General features: G+C 33.2%; 1 protein-coding gene across 4 annotated transcripts in view; it reads right to left on the bottom strand.

Moving 5' to 3' along the window:
* Nucleotides 1–388: 388 nt before the first annotated feature.
* LOC125650404 (protein PALS1-like) overlaps nt 389–22,062 on the bottom strand; it is a 69,029-nt gene continuing 47,355 nt past the window's right edge. For all 4 annotated transcript variants that reach the window (XM_048878687.2, XM_048878690.2, XM_048878691.2 and 1 more), the window contains 11 exons: nt 19,491–19,777; nt 16,700–16,849; nt 16,211–16,286; nt 15,698–15,783; nt 10,814–10,903; nt 8,277–8,479; nt 7,534–7,646; nt 7,007–7,168; nt 6,676–6,878; nt 5,938–6,054; nt 389–3,285 (listed from right to left, as the gene is read on the bottom strand). In XM_048878687.2, coding sequence (XP_048734644.2) covers nt 3,106–3,285; nt 5,938–6,054; nt 6,676–6,878; nt 7,007–7,168; nt 7,534–7,646; nt 8,277–8,479; nt 10,814–10,903; nt 15,698–15,783; nt 16,211–16,286; nt 16,700–16,849; nt 19,491–19,777 — 1,667 coding nt within the window. In that variant the 3' untranslated portion in view covers nt 389–3,105. The remainder of the gene's footprint in view (nt 3,286–5,937; nt 6,055–6,675; nt 6,879–7,006; nt 7,169–7,533; nt 7,647–8,276; nt 8,480–10,813; nt 10,904–15,697; nt 15,784–16,210; nt 16,287–16,699; nt 16,850–19,490; nt 19,778–22,062) is intronic.

Here is a 22,062-nt window from a genome sequence, read left to right as displayed (position 1 = left end):
GTATCTACCAACACTATGACTATGCTGAACAGAATTTGAATCCTGTATCTACCAACACTATGACTATGCTGAATAGAATTTCAATCCTGTATCTACCGACACTGACTATGCTGAATAGAATTTCAATCCTGTATCTACCGACACTATGACTATGCTGAATAGAATTTCAATCCTGTATCTACCGACACTATGACTATGCTGAATAGAATTTCAATCCTGTATCTACCAACACTATAACTATGCTGAATAGAATTTCAATTCTGTATCTACCAATACTATGACTGTGCTGAATAGAATTTCAATCCTGTATCTACCGACACTATGATTGTCCATCATGTCACCTTTCCAAGATTATCTCTCGCTGAGATATTAACCACAACACCTCACATTGAATATCACATTCATCTTTAATATCAGGTAAAAATATTCTTTTGAGAAGATACACATTTACATATACATGGAGTAAATATTTAATATATACAAAATGATTATACATAATGATTACAGGAGGGTCTGTTTACCTGCCCTCTTGGTTTCACATTTATAAATCTATATATAGCACCATTGTACAGTATTAATATTGAATAGCATTTCTTTGCAGCTGAATCATTGAGGTATCAGTCTAAATATTAGAACAATGTTGAAATTTGCTAGAGAAATCACTGTCATAAAATTGAAAAGTAAAGAAAGAAATATTTTGTTTGCCGTTAGAAATTAAAGAAGAAAGAAATTTTTTTTAACTTTCGGTCATAACAACATGGTACTTCTTCAGACACACAACCAAGGGAGTTATACATGAATGCCTGTTTTCCCATCATATATGTTATATACATGCATATGTTTCAATCCTTGTGTTTACAATTCTGTATGTCAAATTACAACTGAGTTTATACACATCATCTTAAATATACATGCATGAACTGAGACATCCTTTTGATTTTCTAACATAAATACTTTTGAAAAGACTTGAAGCATAAATATACATTGTTGATACAGTTGTACATACATGCATAAGCATTAACTCAAAATATTGTAATTCAATATTAATGTTGTTAAACTGGATTAAATTTTGTTGGATAACTATATAAATGTAGTTAAATGATGGTGTGATATGTAATATTGACTCAAAATTTACATAAGATTTCTCATCAACCTGCTCTTAAGGATACACATGACGTTACTCAATATATAATTTTTTGTGACATTTCTGGTGCAATTCACCTCCATCCTATCTTGTTTCTAGAGAAAAACTTTGGATTTGTTTTAGAGTTAGCATATTTTGATAGTTCCTGGTTGTGGCAAGTAAAAATGTAAAGTCAGCTCATTGGTTGAATACATGGACATTACTAAGTTATTGTAGCAAAGAAAAATCTTTGGATCAATAGGGAATCGAACCTAGGACGGGGTCCTTGCAGATCTAGCCAATAAGTTAACCAGGCTGATATAGGAAATACGGTAATATTACTACAATATAAAATTTAAAACTATTTCGGAAATCATCAAGAACTCTTCATGTAGAGATGAAAATATTATTTTAGAAAAAATGTCAAAAACGTCACATATGACCTTACACTATAAAACAATGTGGAAAATTATTTTCCTTTCATAAAACACATGGTTTTGATCACTGAAGCTGATGCATGCTGCATAAGAATGGTGGCTATTCTTCTTCCACGTGTCCATAAGCAAGAAATAATGCTGACTATTGGAAGACTACACAGAGAAAACTGAAACTTGGCACAGAGTAGTTTGTGGTCATGCAAAAATTACACATTTTGCATGCAGATGTTCAGACATGTATCTGGCTTAACATATACTTATCACTATTTTGTCAAAAATACATCTTCACATCTTTTTTCTCCACTAGACATGTTAAAACTCTCCCTATTCCATCATGAAGATCAAGGTTTTGAAGTCTACCTCCCAATCTACTATTACACAATTACAATCTCACAGTATGCAGCTATACACACCTTTCATTCTCACATCTCCCTCCCCCTCTAAAATTATTGAAAACTGTTGAGATATGTTTATCCCTTTGAACAATGCCTACAGCAGAGTACTGTTAAGATAAGTCCTGCTCTACTGTACACAGGGACATCATGTTGTATCATACAGCGATAGTTTGTTTAAACTGTCTTACCAGCTGACTGGTGATAGAATTTATTTTTATATGTAAAAATGGCCTGATTAATGAGAAAATGTTACAGATTCTATTAAATCTTTTAAACAATCAGTTTATTAATGATAGATCGTAATAATCAGACATTAAATGTCTCAACTTCACATGGCATGTTGGTAGGTGTACATGTACTTAATCATATTATATTTCATCAATAAAATTACAAGACGTTTTCATTTGAAATTAGTTTGACTGCAAGTTCATCTTCCTATGTTAAATATAATATGTTTTCGGTTGAAATCAAGTTCAATGGAATCTCAATGTGAATTATGGAAAATTTACTCCAAAAATCTCATTGAGAGGCCACATAATCAGTCTCCACATTTTGCAAGAATATACATCTGAATAAATTTGTTGAAAGCTGGGGTTTGAAGGTTGATGCTGTGCAGCACTGAATGTTCAGAAACAAGGGAATGATTCAAATGATGACATGCCATACAATTCTGTGGAATGTCACATAAAGTGGAATATTGCAAATACCGGTAAACATGTTGAATAATTTCTCTCTTTGATTAAGATGACAATGATTTTAAGTACAAATCTTAATATTCTGGAACTGTTTAATTATGAATCTATGGATATTAACATTTTCTAGAATATCACAAAGTTCTGGTCCTGACAGTACTCTTTTAATCTAATTTTGCTGTCACACCTATGATTAAAATAAATTGATATGACAATCTATGTGAATATGATCTTTGATCATGCATACATTGAGGATACTCTGTGATAATTCTAGGATGTGAAGAGGAAAAAAAAAAGACTAGCGGTTGTTTCTGTAAAACACAGACCCCCTTTTTTGTCTCAGAAATTCCATGCTCTTATATCCTTATCACAAATTGCTCTCACAACAAGCCATCCATGTCCTGTGTCATAAACTGGCCACCAAATGAAACAACCGATTTAAGTTCCAATTTCAGTTACTAGCTGTCCACCCACTGAAGCGGAACCCACTGCGGTTCCACTTCCAGTCGATTAACTTCGCTCAACAGTTCACTGTAAGCACGGTCCATATCCTGGTTGACAAGAATATAATCAAAGAAATGTCCATATTTTTCCTCCATCTCTCGAGCACGTTCAATGACATCTTTCAACATATCATCCTACAAAAGAAAAAAGATATTCCTCTAAAAGATGTTCAAGAATCAACTAAAGTAATTCAAATTACACACTTAAATCCACTTGCTTAGACTGCTACACATGGATAATAAAGACATATCTTCATATATATTTGCTGATTACCCTATCACGCCTGCTAATCGATCAATTGCATAACACGAGATTATGTATAAAAAATCAAGAGATCGATTTCCGGTTATGCAATCGATACCCAAATTTCACAAGCATAGATGGTAAGTTGTCTCGATGCAAGCAATTGTTGAGATTTTAATTAAAATGTAAGAATGTGATTCGATGAGTTATTCTATTGTTTTATACTCTTATAAAATGCAAAGGTGGTCGATTAGCAATGATTTTTGTTCTGAAGCGGGGGTCGGTAAAGCGAAAACGCTGTCAGAAAATCGTATTTACCGATAGGAATTTGTGTATATTTCATTTTAAACACAAGTGTCAATGCTCACCATTAGTTTGCAATATTTGCGACCTTTGCAGCAAAATTTGAACTTTGATTTGTGTATTATTTAGCAAATATACGATGAAAATGACGTCTCCTATGCAAGTGATCCAAAAGTTATGAAGGAGAATTTAGGTTATGCATAAGAGTAAGAAAAAAAAGTTTCAAGTCTTAATTTAAGTTATTTAAAAGTAACGGTTAATGTTTTTATGAACTTTATGAACTAACCTTCAGAGATTTTCTAAATCAAAGTACAAGAAATTGATATGTGAGTTGAACTTGTGAAAAATTGAAAGAAAAAGAAGATTAATTAATTATTGAAGTAATTCCGCTTTTATTGTGTGTACTTTTTCAGTCCATCGGTTCAAAGTACATGTATACTGTGTACAATGAAAGCAACATACTTTATTCATTTACTTTTTACTTCATAAACTGTATTTATTTTTGGTAAAGAACCCTATGAAATTTAATGTGTATTCTGGAGACTCGGGCATGGTATGCAGTTAGTGACAGTCTTAGCCTTTAACCCCTCTGATCATCATTAAGGGCCCAGGTAGTATTTAGCATGTCAAAGAAAAAAAAAAGATCGTAATCACGATGCACATAAAAGGTGAAAAAACTTAAAACTTCGATTATATGATAATCGTTTTTTTTTTTGGTTTTTTTTTTTTACCTTTTAATTACAAATTGTTGAATGAAAAAGAAATATTATGTGGTGTTAAGATGTGAATCTACTAGTTTATAAGCAATACAAAATCCTTTTGTGGTTTCTACATGTTGGGCTGGACAGATCAACTTTGTGTTACCTGAAAAGTTTAAAATTAAAGAAATCTAGACTTTCTATAACAATATAGATTGTTATAAGTTTAAAATTCTTAAATTTAGCAGTATGATTTAAGCTCCCCCCATCTTAGTACTAGTGTTACAGCTACAAAAGAAACCTGATTTTTAGGATATTTAATATAGTCACGCATAAATACTCGTGCCGAAAAAATGAAATGAAGAAGCCTGATTAATGAATGCTGTATTTGTAATCAGAGTTAGTAAAATTATACACAAGAATTAATATTGCCAATATCTGTTAAGGTTTCAAAATCCACAGACCTTATATTTCAAACAATATTTATATAAGTATCAATACATTGATTAAGATGCAATATATCAACAGTACTACATAGTAATACCTACTTAAAGTATATTTCACTTAGATTATCTTTACTAGTCAAAGTATATTTAAGAACAAAAGACAACTTACTTTGAAGTGTCATAAATGATGAAAATCCATTATATACATTGTAGAAATATTGAGTGTAAAATAATATGGAATTTTAGTTTCATTCACAAGCAAAAAAACAACAACAAAAACTGTTGGAGGAATGTGGTTGCAAATATGAACTAAAGCCATTATTAGAAAAAAGTGATTGCCAAGAGTTAGTCTCAGAAATGATCTTTGTATATGGCACAAAAGGTTTTTTTTTCTTAACTCTCATGCATAACCAAATTCTCCTTCATAACTTATGGATCACTTGCATAAACGACGTCATTTTCATCGTATATTTGCTAAATAATACACAAATCAAAGTCCAAATTTTGCTGCAAAGGTTGCAAACTAATGGTGAGCATTGACAGTCATGTTTAAAATGAAATAAACACAAATTCCTGTTGGTAAATACGATTCTCTGACAGCATTTTTGCTCTACCGACCCTCACTTCAGAACAAAAACCGTCGCTAATCGATCACCCTTGCATTTTATAAGAGTGTAAAACAATAGAAAATAGAATTACTCATCGAATAACATTTTTACATTTTAATAAAAATCTCAACAATTGCTTGCATCGAGACAACTTACCATCTATGCATGTGAAATTTGGGTATTGATTGCATAACTGGAAATCGATCTCTTTTGATTTCTATACATTATCTCTTGCTATGCAATTGATCGATTAGCAGGCGTGCCTAAGTTTTGCAGGGTTTACTTTTACTGTAACTGTCAGTTTCATAATTGAATTTAAAAAAAAAATCAACTTTACAAATGGTTAAAAAAAAAATTTTCAACTAAAGAAAATGTCAAAGGATCTATATACACGTGTATAAAACACCATCAATAAGCAATCACATGGTTTCATATTTACAGACTGTCTCTGTCCAACTTCAAAATTAACTACATTTATATTCTCTTACCGATACGTTGTTGTCTGGGTAGAAAGTTTTCTGCATTTGGCGAAGTTTCTCCATGTTAGGTGGATACACAAATACGATATAAGGTTTTAAATCTGATGATTTGAGAACCTGTAAAGACTGTGGAAAAGACACATATGAATAAATATATATACTGAAAATCTGTTATACATGTATTTCACAAAGCCCCCCCCCAATGATCTTGCATTGTCAGATTTATCAACAAGATAGAATTTTCACAAGCATTACCAAGTATAGATACAAAATCTCATCAAGACAGCCAATGAATTCATAGGAAAATTTAATTTTTCGTGAATAAAAGGTGATTCACGTACATTATCCTAAAAGATGATATATAAGAAATTAAAAGGCATCACTCTTAACACATATTGTAAGTTAAGAAATACAAATACATGCTAACTTTATAATCTCTAGGGGAATGATTCCAAAATTAAATCTGGTCTCAAAAACCATATTAAAACTGAGAATACTGAAGTCTGAATTTAAAATCCAGCTAACTTATGAAATAAATTTCATAAACAAAGAAAATAATTCAGTATATGTTTGCATTTTAATTTTTTTTAATAAACCTGCAGTTTTTTAAACATATGTGTTACATAAATCTTAAGGTATACGTAATCAAAATTTCAACTTAAGTCTGTTCTCAGTTTATGGTCCTGGGGTCTGGACTTAGTACGTGTATTTGAATTTTTATTTGAAAACATCTTCAATTTCACATACCTCTGGGTGAAGGTTGAGAATGCAGATCTTCCCTGTATTGATAACTTGACGGACAGCGTCTAGACTTGTCCCATACAAGTTCTTCTCATGTTCTCCATGTTCCACGAACTTACTGCTGACAATGTCTGCTTCAAACTCTGCTCTTGTGACAAAATGATAGTCCTTTCCATTCACTTCTTCACTTCGAGCAGGACGACTTGTATCTAAGGGTACAATAAATTCTTTTGTATGAATGCAATCTCGTAGGTAAAGTCAATTGAAGGAAAAAATGACAAAATGTATGGGTATAAACTTTACCTTACAATGTCTGAAATTTGCCTTAAAAACTTACGAGGAACTGCGGCTGCAAATCTGTCAATATCAGATTCCATCAACCTTGACCTCAATTCATGACGACCTACATTTGGAGGACCAATCAATACAATTGGCCTCTTTCTGTTGGGTTGTGGGTAGTACAGCTCCACTTCCTCATATGTTAAGATTTCCTCCGTTTCTGGAAAATGAGGAAACCTAGATGCATTTGTAATTAGCAAATTCCTATTATCGGTACATGTGGCATTGGAGAGGTTTTGTCACAAGGAGAACATTCATTAAATATAGAAGTTCTCTCGGTTATCAAACCCATTTACATATCAAGGCCCTCTACCTCAAGCTAATACTAATTCTAAGGCTTTTAGCTACAGATGAACAGACAGACTAAACAACATCTATGTGCCCTGAATCTTTGATTAACTTAAGAGGACATAAAAACATGTGAGAAAAGTTATAACTCTAGTACCCTTTCTTGCATACTCACTTCTATGAGACTATGACAACTGAGGTAAACGAAATTAATATTTTGTGGTTAATGCTACATACCATAAACAGATTTACGTTTCCTTTTCTTGTTCCTCTGCCCACAAGAACATGTTTGACTTTTCTTCTTGTTTTCCTTGGCCTCATTTTCTAACATTACTTTATTGCGTTCCCTCCTAAAGAATTTGAGAAATTAAAGAAGTTCAAATAGACACACTATGGCTTATTTATTAGTGGAGGGTGGGGGTGGAAGACAATTTCACCATAACTTTTTCAAAGTTTGTTGCATGTTATGAACTATGCAAAACTAATACATTTTAAAGGTGAAAATTCTTGTTTTATCACTATAATTCATAATTTTTGGAGGTCCACACAAAAAACATTCTCTTACATCATGTGATCTAAATATATATTCAAAGTGCAAGTCAGCATGAGAAAAAACAACTCTTTGAATTCCGGATGTTATTCAATGTGCAGTTTGAGAGCAAATCAATAAATTGAAAATGTTTAAAATTTCTGCATTGCTTTGATTTCTATAAATTTATCGGTAAGTGTTTCAAAACACATCACTAAAATGTGGAAAAATAAGTTGTAGTGTCTCTTTTAGAGAGCAGGTATGACAAGGGATTTCCTGAGATGTATGAGATAAATTTCCAACACGAATTCCCAAACCGATGTAGATTAATAGGTTCTTCTAAGTACAAATCTAACCCTTATTTGAATCCTCAGAATTTGAATATGTGTAAATTCTTTCTGTACTGATATTGTATTGATTTTACTGATCATAGATATATGTATACACATACTGCTCCTGGAATGTGCGACTTGGAATGAGTCCTGCCAGTGACTGGTGTTCCTGCTCCCCCTCCCGATAAGCCTGCCACCAGTTGGCATCCTCTGTGCTGATCACGTGAAGAATGTCTCCCTTCATGAAGGATATTCCAAGCTCTCTACAGGGAATGTATATATCTTCTTCTGGGTCATAATTGAAAAGAGCTTTTACATGGATCTGGAAAATGAACACAGAGAATAAATGCAAGGTTCAGCACTTCAATGAAATGTTTTCAGCAATGTGCTATAGTATACAGCTTTCTCCACTTATACCGAAGTCCCTAGTTTGAAATATTGCTTATTTTGAAAATCCCCAGCCTCAATCTGTCATTTTCTTTGCATTAGAATAATAGTTAAATTGAAATCGCTTACATCGAAATATCGCTTATCTTGAAATCAATCTGCGGAGTTGATAATGTGTTGTTTGTGTAACTGTTATATTCAAGTCCCCCTAGACAGTTGTCGTCACTGTTGGTGACATTGCAAGTACACAGCTGATTTGTTTTCATTGCATTTTTTTTTTACCAGAATAAAGTAATAGTGGGGTATGCACACTCTTTTAACAGCTTGTGGGCATGATTGTTTTTGTGAAAATGGCCACCATGACCCACCAAAACGAAAAACTTTCCCGTTGGACACAAAATACGAATTATAAAACCCAATACATAAGAATTTAAAGTCAACACAACAGTGTGTTGAAAATTGTTTTTGCAAGGCTAGTTTTATACTAAAGTCCTAATAACATCTGATGCAGATGACAATGGCTTTACATATGACATGCCACTTGCTGAACTTCACGAATTTTTACAAAAATGTAACCTGCAATCAAACTCGCAATTTGGAAATTGAAAAAACATGTATAGAAGCTATATAAAGTCAATGACAAAATTTTCGAAGACCTGCAGGAAAATGAACTATTCCCTGATAAAATCAGTTCAATATAAAACAAATTGGCTAACAATAAACCCCCCCCCCCCCAAAATCTTTTAAAAAGTAGACTAGTAAATTCATTCTATCATTCAAATGTTGTAAATTTTGTAATGTGATAAATTAATAGTGAACGAGCAGAGCTGCCAACATTATAAAATGGAAAATAGTAAGGCGGGGGTCAGGGGGTCTAGGCGGCCCCCTGCCGCTGGAGATCTTTTATGAATAAATATGTAACCTGAGCAATTTTAGGCACATTTCAAATCCAAATTTAATAAATTTTGACATACTAATTGTTATGCATTTTACAACTGCAAAAGATTAAATACATCTTTTATTGATTTTACTTTCTAAAATTTGTGTAAAAAATATTGTTACATTAGTATAATATTATATAATTTTACAGTCACTGTGTCAGTTATTCTGGCAAGTTTTATATATATATATATATATATATATATATATATATATATATATATATATATATATACATACACATTGTATATATATATATATATATATATATATATATATATATATATATATATATATATATACACTGTACAATTTTAGTTACTGAATCAGTTATTTTGGCAATTTTTTTTAATGTCATTTTCGTCGCCATGAGAAATGTTGAAGTTTGTCAAACAGATTGTACACTTATACAGACTCCCCCTTTCTGACTTTGAAACGAATATACGTTTACAGTGTATTTGCATATTGTTCTTTGAATTTCTAGCTCCATAAGGTTTTCTTCTTTGGGGGAGTATTGTTGTTATTTCCATCAACACATGCTTTACGTTTAGTAGAAGCTGTCATATTGTTTATTTCAAAGCATTAAAATGATCGAGACTCTGTATAGATATAGACTATGCAAACAAATGTAGTAACGACTATAGTTTGTTTATTATAAAAGTAAAAACCAATGATGGACAGCTATAAAAATTTCGAAATGTCAAATAAGCGGAAAATCGGAAGATGTACAGTAAAATCGTAAGGCGTATTTTCTGCCCTAAAATTGTAAGCCTTACGCGAAAATCGTGAGGGTTGGCAGCTCTGCACGAGGCAATTGGTACAGGTTTATATTTTGTTTTTATAATTGAGATGTAAAACAAAGTTTCCAACAAGACTGACATTTTCAATTTCACTTATTTTGAACTTTGGTTACATTTAAAAAAAAAAATAAATGTTGGTCCCCTGAATTTCAGTGTATCATGAGCAAGTTGCATATAAAATCAGTTGATTCTTTTAACGAAGATGGCAGGCATCTTTCAAAAGCATTATGCATTCTCAACCTTATTTCTAACGAGAGCTTGCAACGAGCTTTTCCTATAAAGTCCCAGAGTGACCTTGACCTTTTGACCCCAAAATCAATTGGGATTTTCCTCTCAATAACAAAGCTACAAGTGAAGTTTCATATCAATCGAGCAAAAAATGTGGCCTGTGGAGTATATACATATATCACACTCACCCACACATGAAAGGTACCGTTACTATATCCCCTCTCACAATGAATTGCAAGCAGACAATCACATTCATTTAATAGCTACTACACACTATAACAGAGTTGTATTTCGTGACTCACCATTTCATCCTGTTGGCGAGGTGAAGGCTTAGGGGTATAGCTGCTTCCAGCTGGAATGATCATGAATGTTATAGTCCCACTCATATTGGCCTGAAAAAAATTATCAACACATGTATTCACTTCATCAGATCTCCTTCACAAATGTAGGTTAAACTCCTTTCAGCTGTTTCTTGCGCTGCTAATGCTTATAAATGACAAGGTATGCATTGCGCAAGTACCACTATTCACCAGTTACCAACTATTGCTATTTTGTGTGAAACATCACATACACTTTACTTTACCTTGGCAATTCACAGAATACTATATCTGAATATTTGCGAAAATTTAGTCAATATACAATATGCATTTGTGAATTTCATATTTCTTTCTGCGGGACATTTTAACATGCTGACCTAATATGCCAGTTTCGAGATTAGAGTTCTCCTGTGTAGGTGGTGCATTTAGTGGAACTTTAGATCCTTAAGTAGGACAGAGTGGATCTTACAGTCAGTGAAAAAGATGATAAAATGTATCAAAACCAACTTCTCAATTAAATACTTAATGTAGGAAATATAAAATACTATATAAAAAAAAAATGATTTCCCAAAGTGGGAAAATAAATACAATGCCATATTTGCAAGTAAAATCCTAGATATGATAGGTAGGTGCAACAAAATAATTTGATATAATAAGAATTCCAAGCATTTAATTACTCCTTGAATACTTATCATTCACTTTCATGTAGTTTGTGTATCAGTCGAAATCAGGTGATGAAACTGTGTATGAGAAACTTACTGAGCACATTCACTTATGCAGTGGTGAATATTTGTCCCACTCCCGCATGTAAACAAGTTGTTTTGCGCCTTACTATGTATGAGAGTTCTCCAAAGGGAAATAATTCAGATATATCTTGAAACCAGCGTATTCTTTAACAAAATCTTAAAACTTCTAACTTGTGTGCAACAAAACCATAAAGTCCAGTTTCATGTCATTTCTTGCAATTTGACATTAGAAATGAAGTATTTCTGGGGTTTTCTATTTTCAAAATACTGAGCACATCGGAGAACAGGATTTACCTTTTCAACATATAGACGTACATGTATCTAAAGTAACGATATAAACCCTGTTATTCAATGCACTCTGTGTTTCTGGAAAGGAATACATGTTCAATGCAAAAATTCGAGATTTTTTCATCCAAAAGTTAAAACAAATTCCCCAGAAAACTAATATCAAAACTAATATCTTGGGATCACTAGCATTTCTCTAAAAATACATATGTAACATGCGTCAGAAAATTATGCATGAACTTCCATAAGGAATGTAATAGCAAAGTATGTTTCTAAGATAATAACATAAAACTTGGAGCAAATTACACTTATACTCTAAAGCAAAGCTCATACTGCAAAATGCATCCATCCAATATATTTAGAACTGCAGTAGTAATCAAACAAAATATTAACATTCAAATAAACCATTCTTTGGTTGAAAGATGGCTCTTGATAGTATTCTTTTGGCATTTTCTCTAATATCCAAGAACATTAGTTCTAAGAAGGTCTGTTAAACATCAAATTGAAGAAAAACTTCACTCTAACAAAGTATAATTTACTTAAGAAATATATTTGGCACCAATACCATAGAAACATTTACACCAAATTTGATGACCCTAGACCCTTGACCATACTGACCCTGCCCTTGACTAGGAACCTCTACCCCTTGGGTTGTGAAAAATCACAATTTTGGTACATTCCTTTCTGCTTTTCCAAAATATAATTTATATTTAATATAATATCAGCAAAATTAAAGAAGAAGTCTTTCAAATGATCAAGAAATTTGATTACTATGACCATTTTGGCCCCATCCTGGTACCAAAACCCCTATCCCTGGGATTGGATCATGAGATTTACAATTTTGATAAAGGACTACCTTCTTCTACATATCCATTCTACATATAGTTTTAATTTCGTATCAATAGCATTCAAGAAGATGTTATTCAAAGTTTTACACTTAAACAAAATATGCTAAGTTTGGCCATACCCTGGAGTCAGAACCTCTACCCTGGAGATCATGAAAATAATTTTGGTAGAGGCCTTCCTGCTCTACATCACTATTCAATTAGTTTTTCTTACAGATGTGCGGTTGTAGAGAAGATGATTTTTGAAAACTCTGTTTGGCAGTTTTTGCCCTACCCCAAGGCCCCAGGAGTTTTAAATTTACAATTCATATCCTCCTTATCCCAAAGATGATTCATACCCAATTTGAAAAGAACTGGAAGAGCAGTTATCAAAAAAGTTTAAAATGTCCAATTGTTAACACACAACGGACAACAAATGATGATGGACGCAGTCCAATAGTATTAGGCTATACGAGTGACTCAGGTGACCTAAAAATTCCCATAACTCCATAATGACAAAACCAATAAATCTGAAAATTGAAAGAGGTCTCCACTTTTCCTCCACCTACTCCAAGTACTAGGTATAAAAGTTATGAAAATCTTCCCAAGGAAAACAAGAGGTACTGTGAGCAATGCTCACTAAGAATACCCCCCGCTTACCTCAATCTCCCAAAGGGTGTTGGTAATAGCTAAAACTTCAGTATTATGATCCAAAAGGTATCTAGGAACACAGCATCTCCATGCGATGAAAAAAGCCATTAAAGAATTTAAATGGAAACCATATTGCTACTTTGATGTCCAGAGCGTGTGACCTTTGGACCCCAAAATTGATAGGGAACATCTTCATCCCATGGGTGGTCCATATGTATGATATGGTGACTGTAGGTGGAAAGGACAACGCTTTAGAGCCTGGAAACCATATTGCTACTTCAATGTCCAGTGCACTTGACCTTTGACCTTTTGACCCCAAAATCGATAGGGAACATCTTCATCCCATGGGTAGTCCATATGTATGATATAGTGACTGTAGGTGGAAAGGATAACGCTTTAGAGCCCGGAAACCATATTGCTACTTTGATGTCCAGTGCGCTTGACCTTTGACCTTTTGACCCCAAAATCGATAGGGAACATCTTCATCCCATGGGTAGTCTATATATATGATATGGTGATGGTAGGTGGAAAGGATAATGCTTTAGAGCCCAGAAACCATTGCGTCTACAGACGGACGGACAGACGGACTCCAGTATACCCCCCCCCCCCCCCCCCCCCCACAACTTGTTGCGGGGGGTATAATTAAGCTATCACGTGCTATAAAAAAGTGCTGATTGACATACCAAGTGCACCAATCAAGTTAAAATGTGAACTGATTATGTATTTTTCTGAGAGGGAGGTTGTGACAAAATTTCAGGGCAATACCTGTGTTCATAACAAAAAAAATCTGGAATACTGTTTTACCTACTTTTACCTCTAATTTAAAGAAACTTATATTCCACCGTAAGGAAACTTGTGACTAAATTTCAAGGTAATATCTGTATCCGTAACAAAAACAAGGTTTTTCTTATAAGTGATATGACCTTGACCTTGAAGAACAAAAAGCATCCTCCACTTTGAGGAGTATGTGCACCAAGTTTAACTGTCCTAGTCCCAATAGTTCAGTCTGTATTCTGCCTACAAGTTTTTTTTATTAACTGATACTACGACCTTGACCTTGAACCTTGAAAAACAATAGCCCCTCTCATCATGTTGATCAAATGTACCAAGTTGCAGGAGATTTTTTGACAGGCGCAAAATCAAACTGTGTGTTACAAATGAATTAAATTATATAACACTAATATCATTTTCCAACACAACAATTGACCCAAAATTAAACGTTGGTGACCTACTCAATCCTCCCCATTGAAAACCCATTAGGAAGGTCAATCTAAGTTGCATGGTTGTATCTTGAGTACATTAATCAAATGCATAACTACAAGTATGAGGCCCCCTACCTGATCCATAATTTGTGTTCCATACAAAGCATGATGAAGAAAGCTTTCAAACTATCTAAATGCAAATTCACAACTGAATCCTGCCACCAGCCATTGTATTGGAAACTATGTAATTGTGATACAAAGTCAAAAATTGATTTTCCTTTCAAATAACGCCTGTTCAAGATGGCAGCATTTGAAACAATCTAAATTCTGAACTCTATTTGCTGGCATAATGTAGATTCTTCACACTTCACTCTCTGGAAATGATGTAGCTTCTTTGCAAAGAGGACAAATCATCAACAATAGTGAGAATTCCAATTATATTAAACCAGGCTAGACATGGAAGTGACAAATCTCTTCTGACAGAAATTAATCAAGCTGTAACAATGGTAGAGATAACTGATTGTCACATTAAATCAATCAACAGACAATAACTGAGTTAAAAAGGATGGAAGATCATGTTCCTAAAGGGCAGAAGTGTAGTGCCTTGACTTATATGTACATAAATTTAAAATATTCAGTAATATATGAGTGCAAATTCCTGTAAAATCATTGATTTTTGGGGTTGTTATTGGTTTTATTATTTTTGTAATATGGACATACAGACAAATCTTAATCTTCCACAATCAAGAGTAAATAAATAAATTTCATATTTGAAAATACATGAGGGTATGAACTGCATTGCTTCATGCCGGAATACTTTTCATGAAGCGCTTCATGAAGAATGCGAGCGTGAAGTGGTGCATATCATACCCTCATGTATTTTCAAGAATAAAATTTATTTCCTAAATAAAAGAATAACCACGAAATTTTGGCCACTTTTACAGCGTTATGAATGGTCATACAGTCACTGCACTGCAAACATACAATAAAAAGTTCAGTGTAAATAGAAAAGAATTGGAAACTAGTTTTATATCATACTTATTTACGGATTTCTCATTCAGAGAACTTCTGTATTACTATAACAGCAATGCTATGCATTGATGTCATGTCCATTATTGCTCAACATCTTTGATTCAGCATAAAACTGAATCTGATACTCACCAGTAAGTCAGACACATCATTGATATTTTTCCCTCTCATATCTATTCCATTTACTTCTAGGACTTCATCTCCCTCATGCAGTAGACCTACAGTAGTACTTTGCATCAGATTACAATGAAAGTGCAAGTTACACGCACTTTTAACCGCAATGAATGCAATGTAGCATCATACTTTATGCATTAACTGATTTTAAATGTTTTCCTATCCCAAAACAATATTTTTCAAAAATATGCTTTATTGGCAAAGTTTTCATTCATTGTTCTTTGACATTCTGTACATGTTCAAATGAGTGCATTTAAAGCTGTGTCCATAAATATGAAATGTTGCCAGCATGAACACACTGTTGATTTTAAACAAACAGTCAGATTCATCTGTGTACATTTGTCCATTTGAAATGTTTAGAGGGCTCAATTTGATGAAAATCAGCTCCTCGATACACCCCTTAAAAAAGCGGATCCTGGATCTGATTTTAATCAGATTGTTAGAGGCTGTAAACATGATCTGAACACTAACCACTTTTCTCTGCTGTTCCACCTTTAACAATCCTTCCAATGATAACAGCATCTCCATCATTGCGAACAGTAGCACCCTATAATAATAATAATATTCTGATATCATTAACAGTAGAACACTTCTATTTTACAAAACTTTATTGCAGCAAGTTTGAAGTAAGAGATTTACCAGTGAAACATAATTATAGCAAATGTTTAGTTTGGTCATCACACTGTATATGTGTAAAAATATTCACAAAGAATCTTGTTTTTACAGTAAAATGACTTCACATGAATCTATGTAAAAATAAAAGGTGATTCACTGTACTACAAAACTCGTTACAATCGTCACATGACACTTCCTACTGTTTCTTAATTGTAAGACAAGCATTGACCAACAATTTTTTTTTTTCAATTTAAATTTTAATAATGAGGAATTTAGGGAAAACTTCAAACATTAAAAATCTGATATGACTACAACATAGCAGCAACAAATTGATTATGAATTTACCAGAGGTTCATTGGTCTTCTGAAGTTCAACGATTCTGACACTGTCCTCGCCATAGGTTTGCATAGGATATTGCTCGAAAGCTTCATCTGGGAGATTTGTCACAGGCTTCAGCTGTTGTGCTGCCACTAAATCATGTGCTCGAAAAAGATTCTGAAAAAAATGATCAGTAAATTGCTATATTAAACAGAATTTAGAACATTACCATTCTGAGTCAATACATTATTGTGCTTTAATAGATCATGGCATATCAATATCTACTCAAATTTCAATCCATTCAATCATGGCATATCAATATCTGCTCAAATTTCAATCCATTCAATCATGGCATATCAATATCTGCTCAAATTTCAATCCATTCAATCATGGCATATCAATATCTGCTCAAATTTCGATCCATTCAACCATGTGACAAGAATATTTTGGCACAAATGATGATACACTTTTTTTTAGTCTGAACAAGCGAATTCAAAGAATTGTGGTTACCTGCTTAGAGCTTTTTACATATCGGGGCAACTATTCCTTTAGGAATTAATCAAATGATACTGTCACAAGGAATATACTGTATAAAGGGAAATATTCGTCCCCATTTTATTTTAATATCTTATCTTATTTTATCTCTTATCTTTCTTTTAACTGTGTCTGGGCAAATTTAAAACAAGGCATAAAAAAATCTGCAAGTGTAGATAGGCCATAATCATCCTGTATACAGTACATATCAAATTTATATGAAGCCATAAAAATACTGGGTATTCGTAAAGTTAAGGATATGAAGCTACTTCATGGATACAATTGCTAAATTCAATGAACATCACATGCATTACAACAGTTAACTATATAAAGGTCAGTACTGTGAAGGGAATGTACAACCCACTGTAACTCGATCAGACATGGTAGTCCGAAGACCTAGTGATTAATTACTATACTAGCTCCACTACTGTCTCTCCAACCTAAGCATCCAAAGGCATGGAGTAGAATCAAGAAATAAAAACACTAGAGTGTGTATAAGAGATTCATAGTGGCAGGCCTAGAAATTAATAAAATTTCACTGCCTTAAACCACAAGATTCATATTTGCCACAGTTCAAACTTCATTAATTTACTGCACTATCAGACCAGCGGTTTAACAAGAATAAATAGCCTGATCAATTCTTTCACTGGCCATGGGCAACCAGGCCAAATTAGTATGAAACCTTTAAAGCGAAAAACATTATCAAGGAATTGAACTTATAAAGAGTCTTGCTTGGTGCATCACGGGAAATGGAATGTTAAAATTTACAGGAACATATTTTCTCTGATGAAAGTACAATTATCATAGCTAGGTCAAAATCAACATGCACGTTTGTGTTTGGTGAAAAATGATAAAAAGGATGGAAACCCAATTGATGTTCAATTGCTCATAAGGCAACACGAGAACTGACATAGTGATGGTATGAAGGTGAGCATTACAATTTCTTGTAGCGAGACAGCAATATCATTGTTGCAAAATAGAGCTTGTGGCTTGAAATAGTTTGGCATTTTGAGTAAGTTGTTTGTTACCGTATTTTTTAGGCCAATAATTCTTGTGAACTTCGTGTAAACTATTTTCTACTCGAAAACTGTTCATGAAGCTGACTTCTTTGTAAAGACATGCATCACCAAAACAAAATTGTTGCTGATAAAACCAAGAACTCCAAGTTCCTTTTCAAGTTTTGATAAACATTATCAAAAGAGGATTTTTCACACTGGAAATTAACCACAAATAGGTCAGCATGCTGAACAATAATTAGAACTTAGTTCAACCAGTAATTAAACTCTGAAATTTCAAACAAGTGAGAGTCTGGTAAAGATTCATGATATCAGTTGTGATGTCATAATGAGGCTTAATTACCAAATCTGATTGGCTATAAATAACACACTACAAAAATTGCTGGAAGTTTCAAAGAATAAATTTGAATTTATCTTTGAAACTAAAAGATTTTGTACATCAAATGTTTGACTAGTATAGCTGACAAAAACAATAATTTTGCAGTGCTGTCAACAACATAAGGATAAACTGTGCTGTACACCATTTTAACAAAATTGCAGGAGACTAAAAAGAAGTAGGCTGCACAGTTATTCCTTCATCATATTTTCTTTAGTATCTTTAATGAAGGACCATATTATAAATAAAAGATTTCTAGGTATCATCACTGCACGATACCTCCAATTTAAATACACATCTGTTTTCGAAGACATCAATATTAAACAATATGAAACTTTACTACACCCACTATAGCGATTACAACAGTTGAGTCTTTATAGGTATCACACTAGATCTGAAGTTTATGGAAACTGCTAAGCATCTGATTGAATGAGACAATTACTTTACAGTTATATTGCAATTGGAAATCAAAGGTAATTAGGATCCAAGGTCACCTGATGAAATATCAAAGGTACTACTATGTGAGTGATTCTATTCTAATTATTGCAATTGTTCTATTCAATTAGACTTGAAATTTTATTGATTTATTTACAAAACCTGAAAAAACAAGTCATAGAATTTTTTTCTCATGAATATTGTTGATACATTTGTATGTTGTTACTCTCAATTTTGCAGAAAAGACACATAAACTTCCTTAGTTTTATTTAAAAGGTAATTCATATCTGTCTACCAGGAAATTAACAAAAATCTGGATCTAAATACACATATATCACCAAGCATTGATTTCAAAAAGCATCTGCCTTAAATTTCCTGATCAAATCCAAACAAGACAAAAAAATGTCACCTTGATTTTGTTTAAAACTTTTCTTTAGTGCCTCGTTACAATACTCACTCTGAAGCCCGGAGAGGAAAGCATTTCTAACAGATCTAAGGAATATGGAGACTGGGCATTTTGCAGCTCCTCCATGACCTCACTGGAAGTCTGATACGCATCCGTGGCCTCAGGTTTTGGGGGAGGAGACAATGTGGTGACACTGACCAGTTTCCTATGGATATTGACTGCTTGTTGGAACTGTGGATTTTGGAAGAGACTGGTCAAGAAAGACAACTCATCTCTTTCCTCTGCAGCATTCAGTTTACCACGTAGCTTATTCAGACATGAGGTAATATCTTGTGTTCCTGCAGTACACAAGGTGGTATAAATTTTTAAAAAATAAGCCATTACTTGGCTTCATCAACTTCGATTTGCAAATAAATACAAGTAATTCAATAAACAATTTATTAAAACATTTTAGTACATGTACTCAACATTTCCTTATCTCGATACATGACCTACTGTACCATCTTCAATAAAGAGACATATCTATAAAAAACAAATACACAAAAACATAACTACATGTAGGTCCTGTTGTAGCATGGCTGATTTTGACAAACAATATTTAACCTTGAATTTCCACTTGTCTGGGTCACCTAAATCTTTAAAATATATCCTTGTTTGCCAACTACCATTCCGTATTATAAATTTGTGTACATGGGTAGGTAATATTTTGTTAAACGAAGAGTTTACTGTTAATGGTTACTCCAAATTGGCTCAACACATTTGCTATCTCTTTACTTTAAACTGAAGAAACTATTACACAAATTTTGATAAAAATCATTGTAATGTAAATAAAAAAGCAAGAAGAAAAAAGCATCTTGCATGGGGAGTTTATTTCTGTTGGTTGAATGAGAGCTAACAAACAACTCTAAATTCTGGCCCTAAATATGAAGTTTTATTTCGTACAGTACAAAATTTATGATAAAAGTTTATCGCAATTCACCTTTGAATTAGAATACTTTGGCCGATATAGTATTGCGTTGTGTGACAACACAATTGAATCTGTTTGTAATACAATTGCGAAATGCAACAGAAACTCTCATTGGTCCATATGTATAAGTCCACCCAAATTCCCTTATACGGGAGTAGTCAGCATTTGAAAACATGACGGCCAGATGGAAACAAACTTCAAAGGAAGAAAGAGAAAAAGTTGTATTCTTGTCTCATAAATTTAATATCAAAGAATTCCTAACATATTTTCCTACTATACTTGTGTCCAAACATACCTTCAAATATTTATTATAGCCCCATACAACCCAAACACTCACAGCTTTTGATGATTCCGTTCGTTGACGTAGCATTGTTACATGTAGGTAGCCAGTCAATTTGAATCCCGGTTCATTTCCATACTGGCACAATAGCGTCTAGATGTGAACTATATAATACCCCACAAATATTCTAGCTAAATATTTTAAATAATATATCATCCCAGTTCCATTAAATAATAATTATTCAAATAGCTAAACTCACGGCAATGCGGCTCTCATTAGTCTGGGCGGCTGTGCCGGCCGGCCTCCATCTAATGGGTTTATGTAGCATTTTCGTTAATCAAGAGCTTATTTACCTTTACAAAAACTATATGTTTTAATTTCTATTAATTATTCGTGTTGATAATAAATGAAGAGCGAATACATAATTTGCGACCAATTTTATGAATAGATACCAATAGCAACAGAGTTCGAATTGACCGGCTACCTAACATGGCTACGTCAACAATTGAAATCATTTGAAGCTGCGAGTTTTCGGGTCGTGTGTGGCTTTAATGAATATTCGAAGGTATGTTTGGACACAAGTATAGTAGGAAAATATGTAAAGATTTTTTTATATTGAATTTATGAGACAGCAACACAAGAATACACCGATATCAGGCCTCAACCGTGCGCAGCTTTTTGTGACCCGTAAATCGAAGGTTTTTTTAAGAGGTGGATCTGTAGCTCTCTGTTCCGTCATAATATTTTTTCAGAGAGCTACAGTTTTCCAGCTAGTAATTTTCTAGTCTGTCTACCTGAATTTGCTCGAGAAAGTGGGCAGGCTGTAATCGTCCAATGAAAACTCTTGATGTATTGCATCAAACATGTCATTCAAACTGTTCAATCGTCTCATTCAATTGTGTCGTCACATGACGCAATACTATATTGGGTAAAGCGTTCTAATTCAAAGGTGAATTGCGATAAATTCAACTTCTTACCATGACAAACAACTTTAATAAAACATTAAGTTGAACATCTCATTTAGCTAAAAGATTACACTGTAAACACAGAGACAGGTTGATTGGATATATATAGAAAGCATATTCAATGTTTTGTAGTTGAATATGGAAATTATTTCACTCGTAAGACAGGATTTTTTTTTATTTTCACGAGTCTTAAGAGTGAAATAGATTCCACATCCAACATCAAAGCACTGAATTTTCTGTTTATTATATTTTCTTTGGTTTTAGAACATCTTTATTTCAAATCTTAAAGGATGTATAGTAATACACAACATAATGTCAAAATCAGTTAACATGATGTCACACACAATCAGTTAACATGATGTCACAATGTTATTTTCAATGCAGTGAAAATAACATGTTATTTTCATTGTA

Source organism: Ostrea edulis, chromosome 5 (assembly GCF_947568905.1).
Source record: "Ostrea edulis chromosome 5, xbOstEdul1.1, whole genome shotgun sequence".
Taxonomy (NCBI): domain Eukaryota; kingdom Metazoa; phylum Mollusca; class Bivalvia; order Ostreida; family Ostreidae; genus Ostrea; species Ostrea edulis.
Note: the sequence above shows the minus strand (reverse complement) of the source record. Positions and strands in the feature narration are given on the sequence as shown.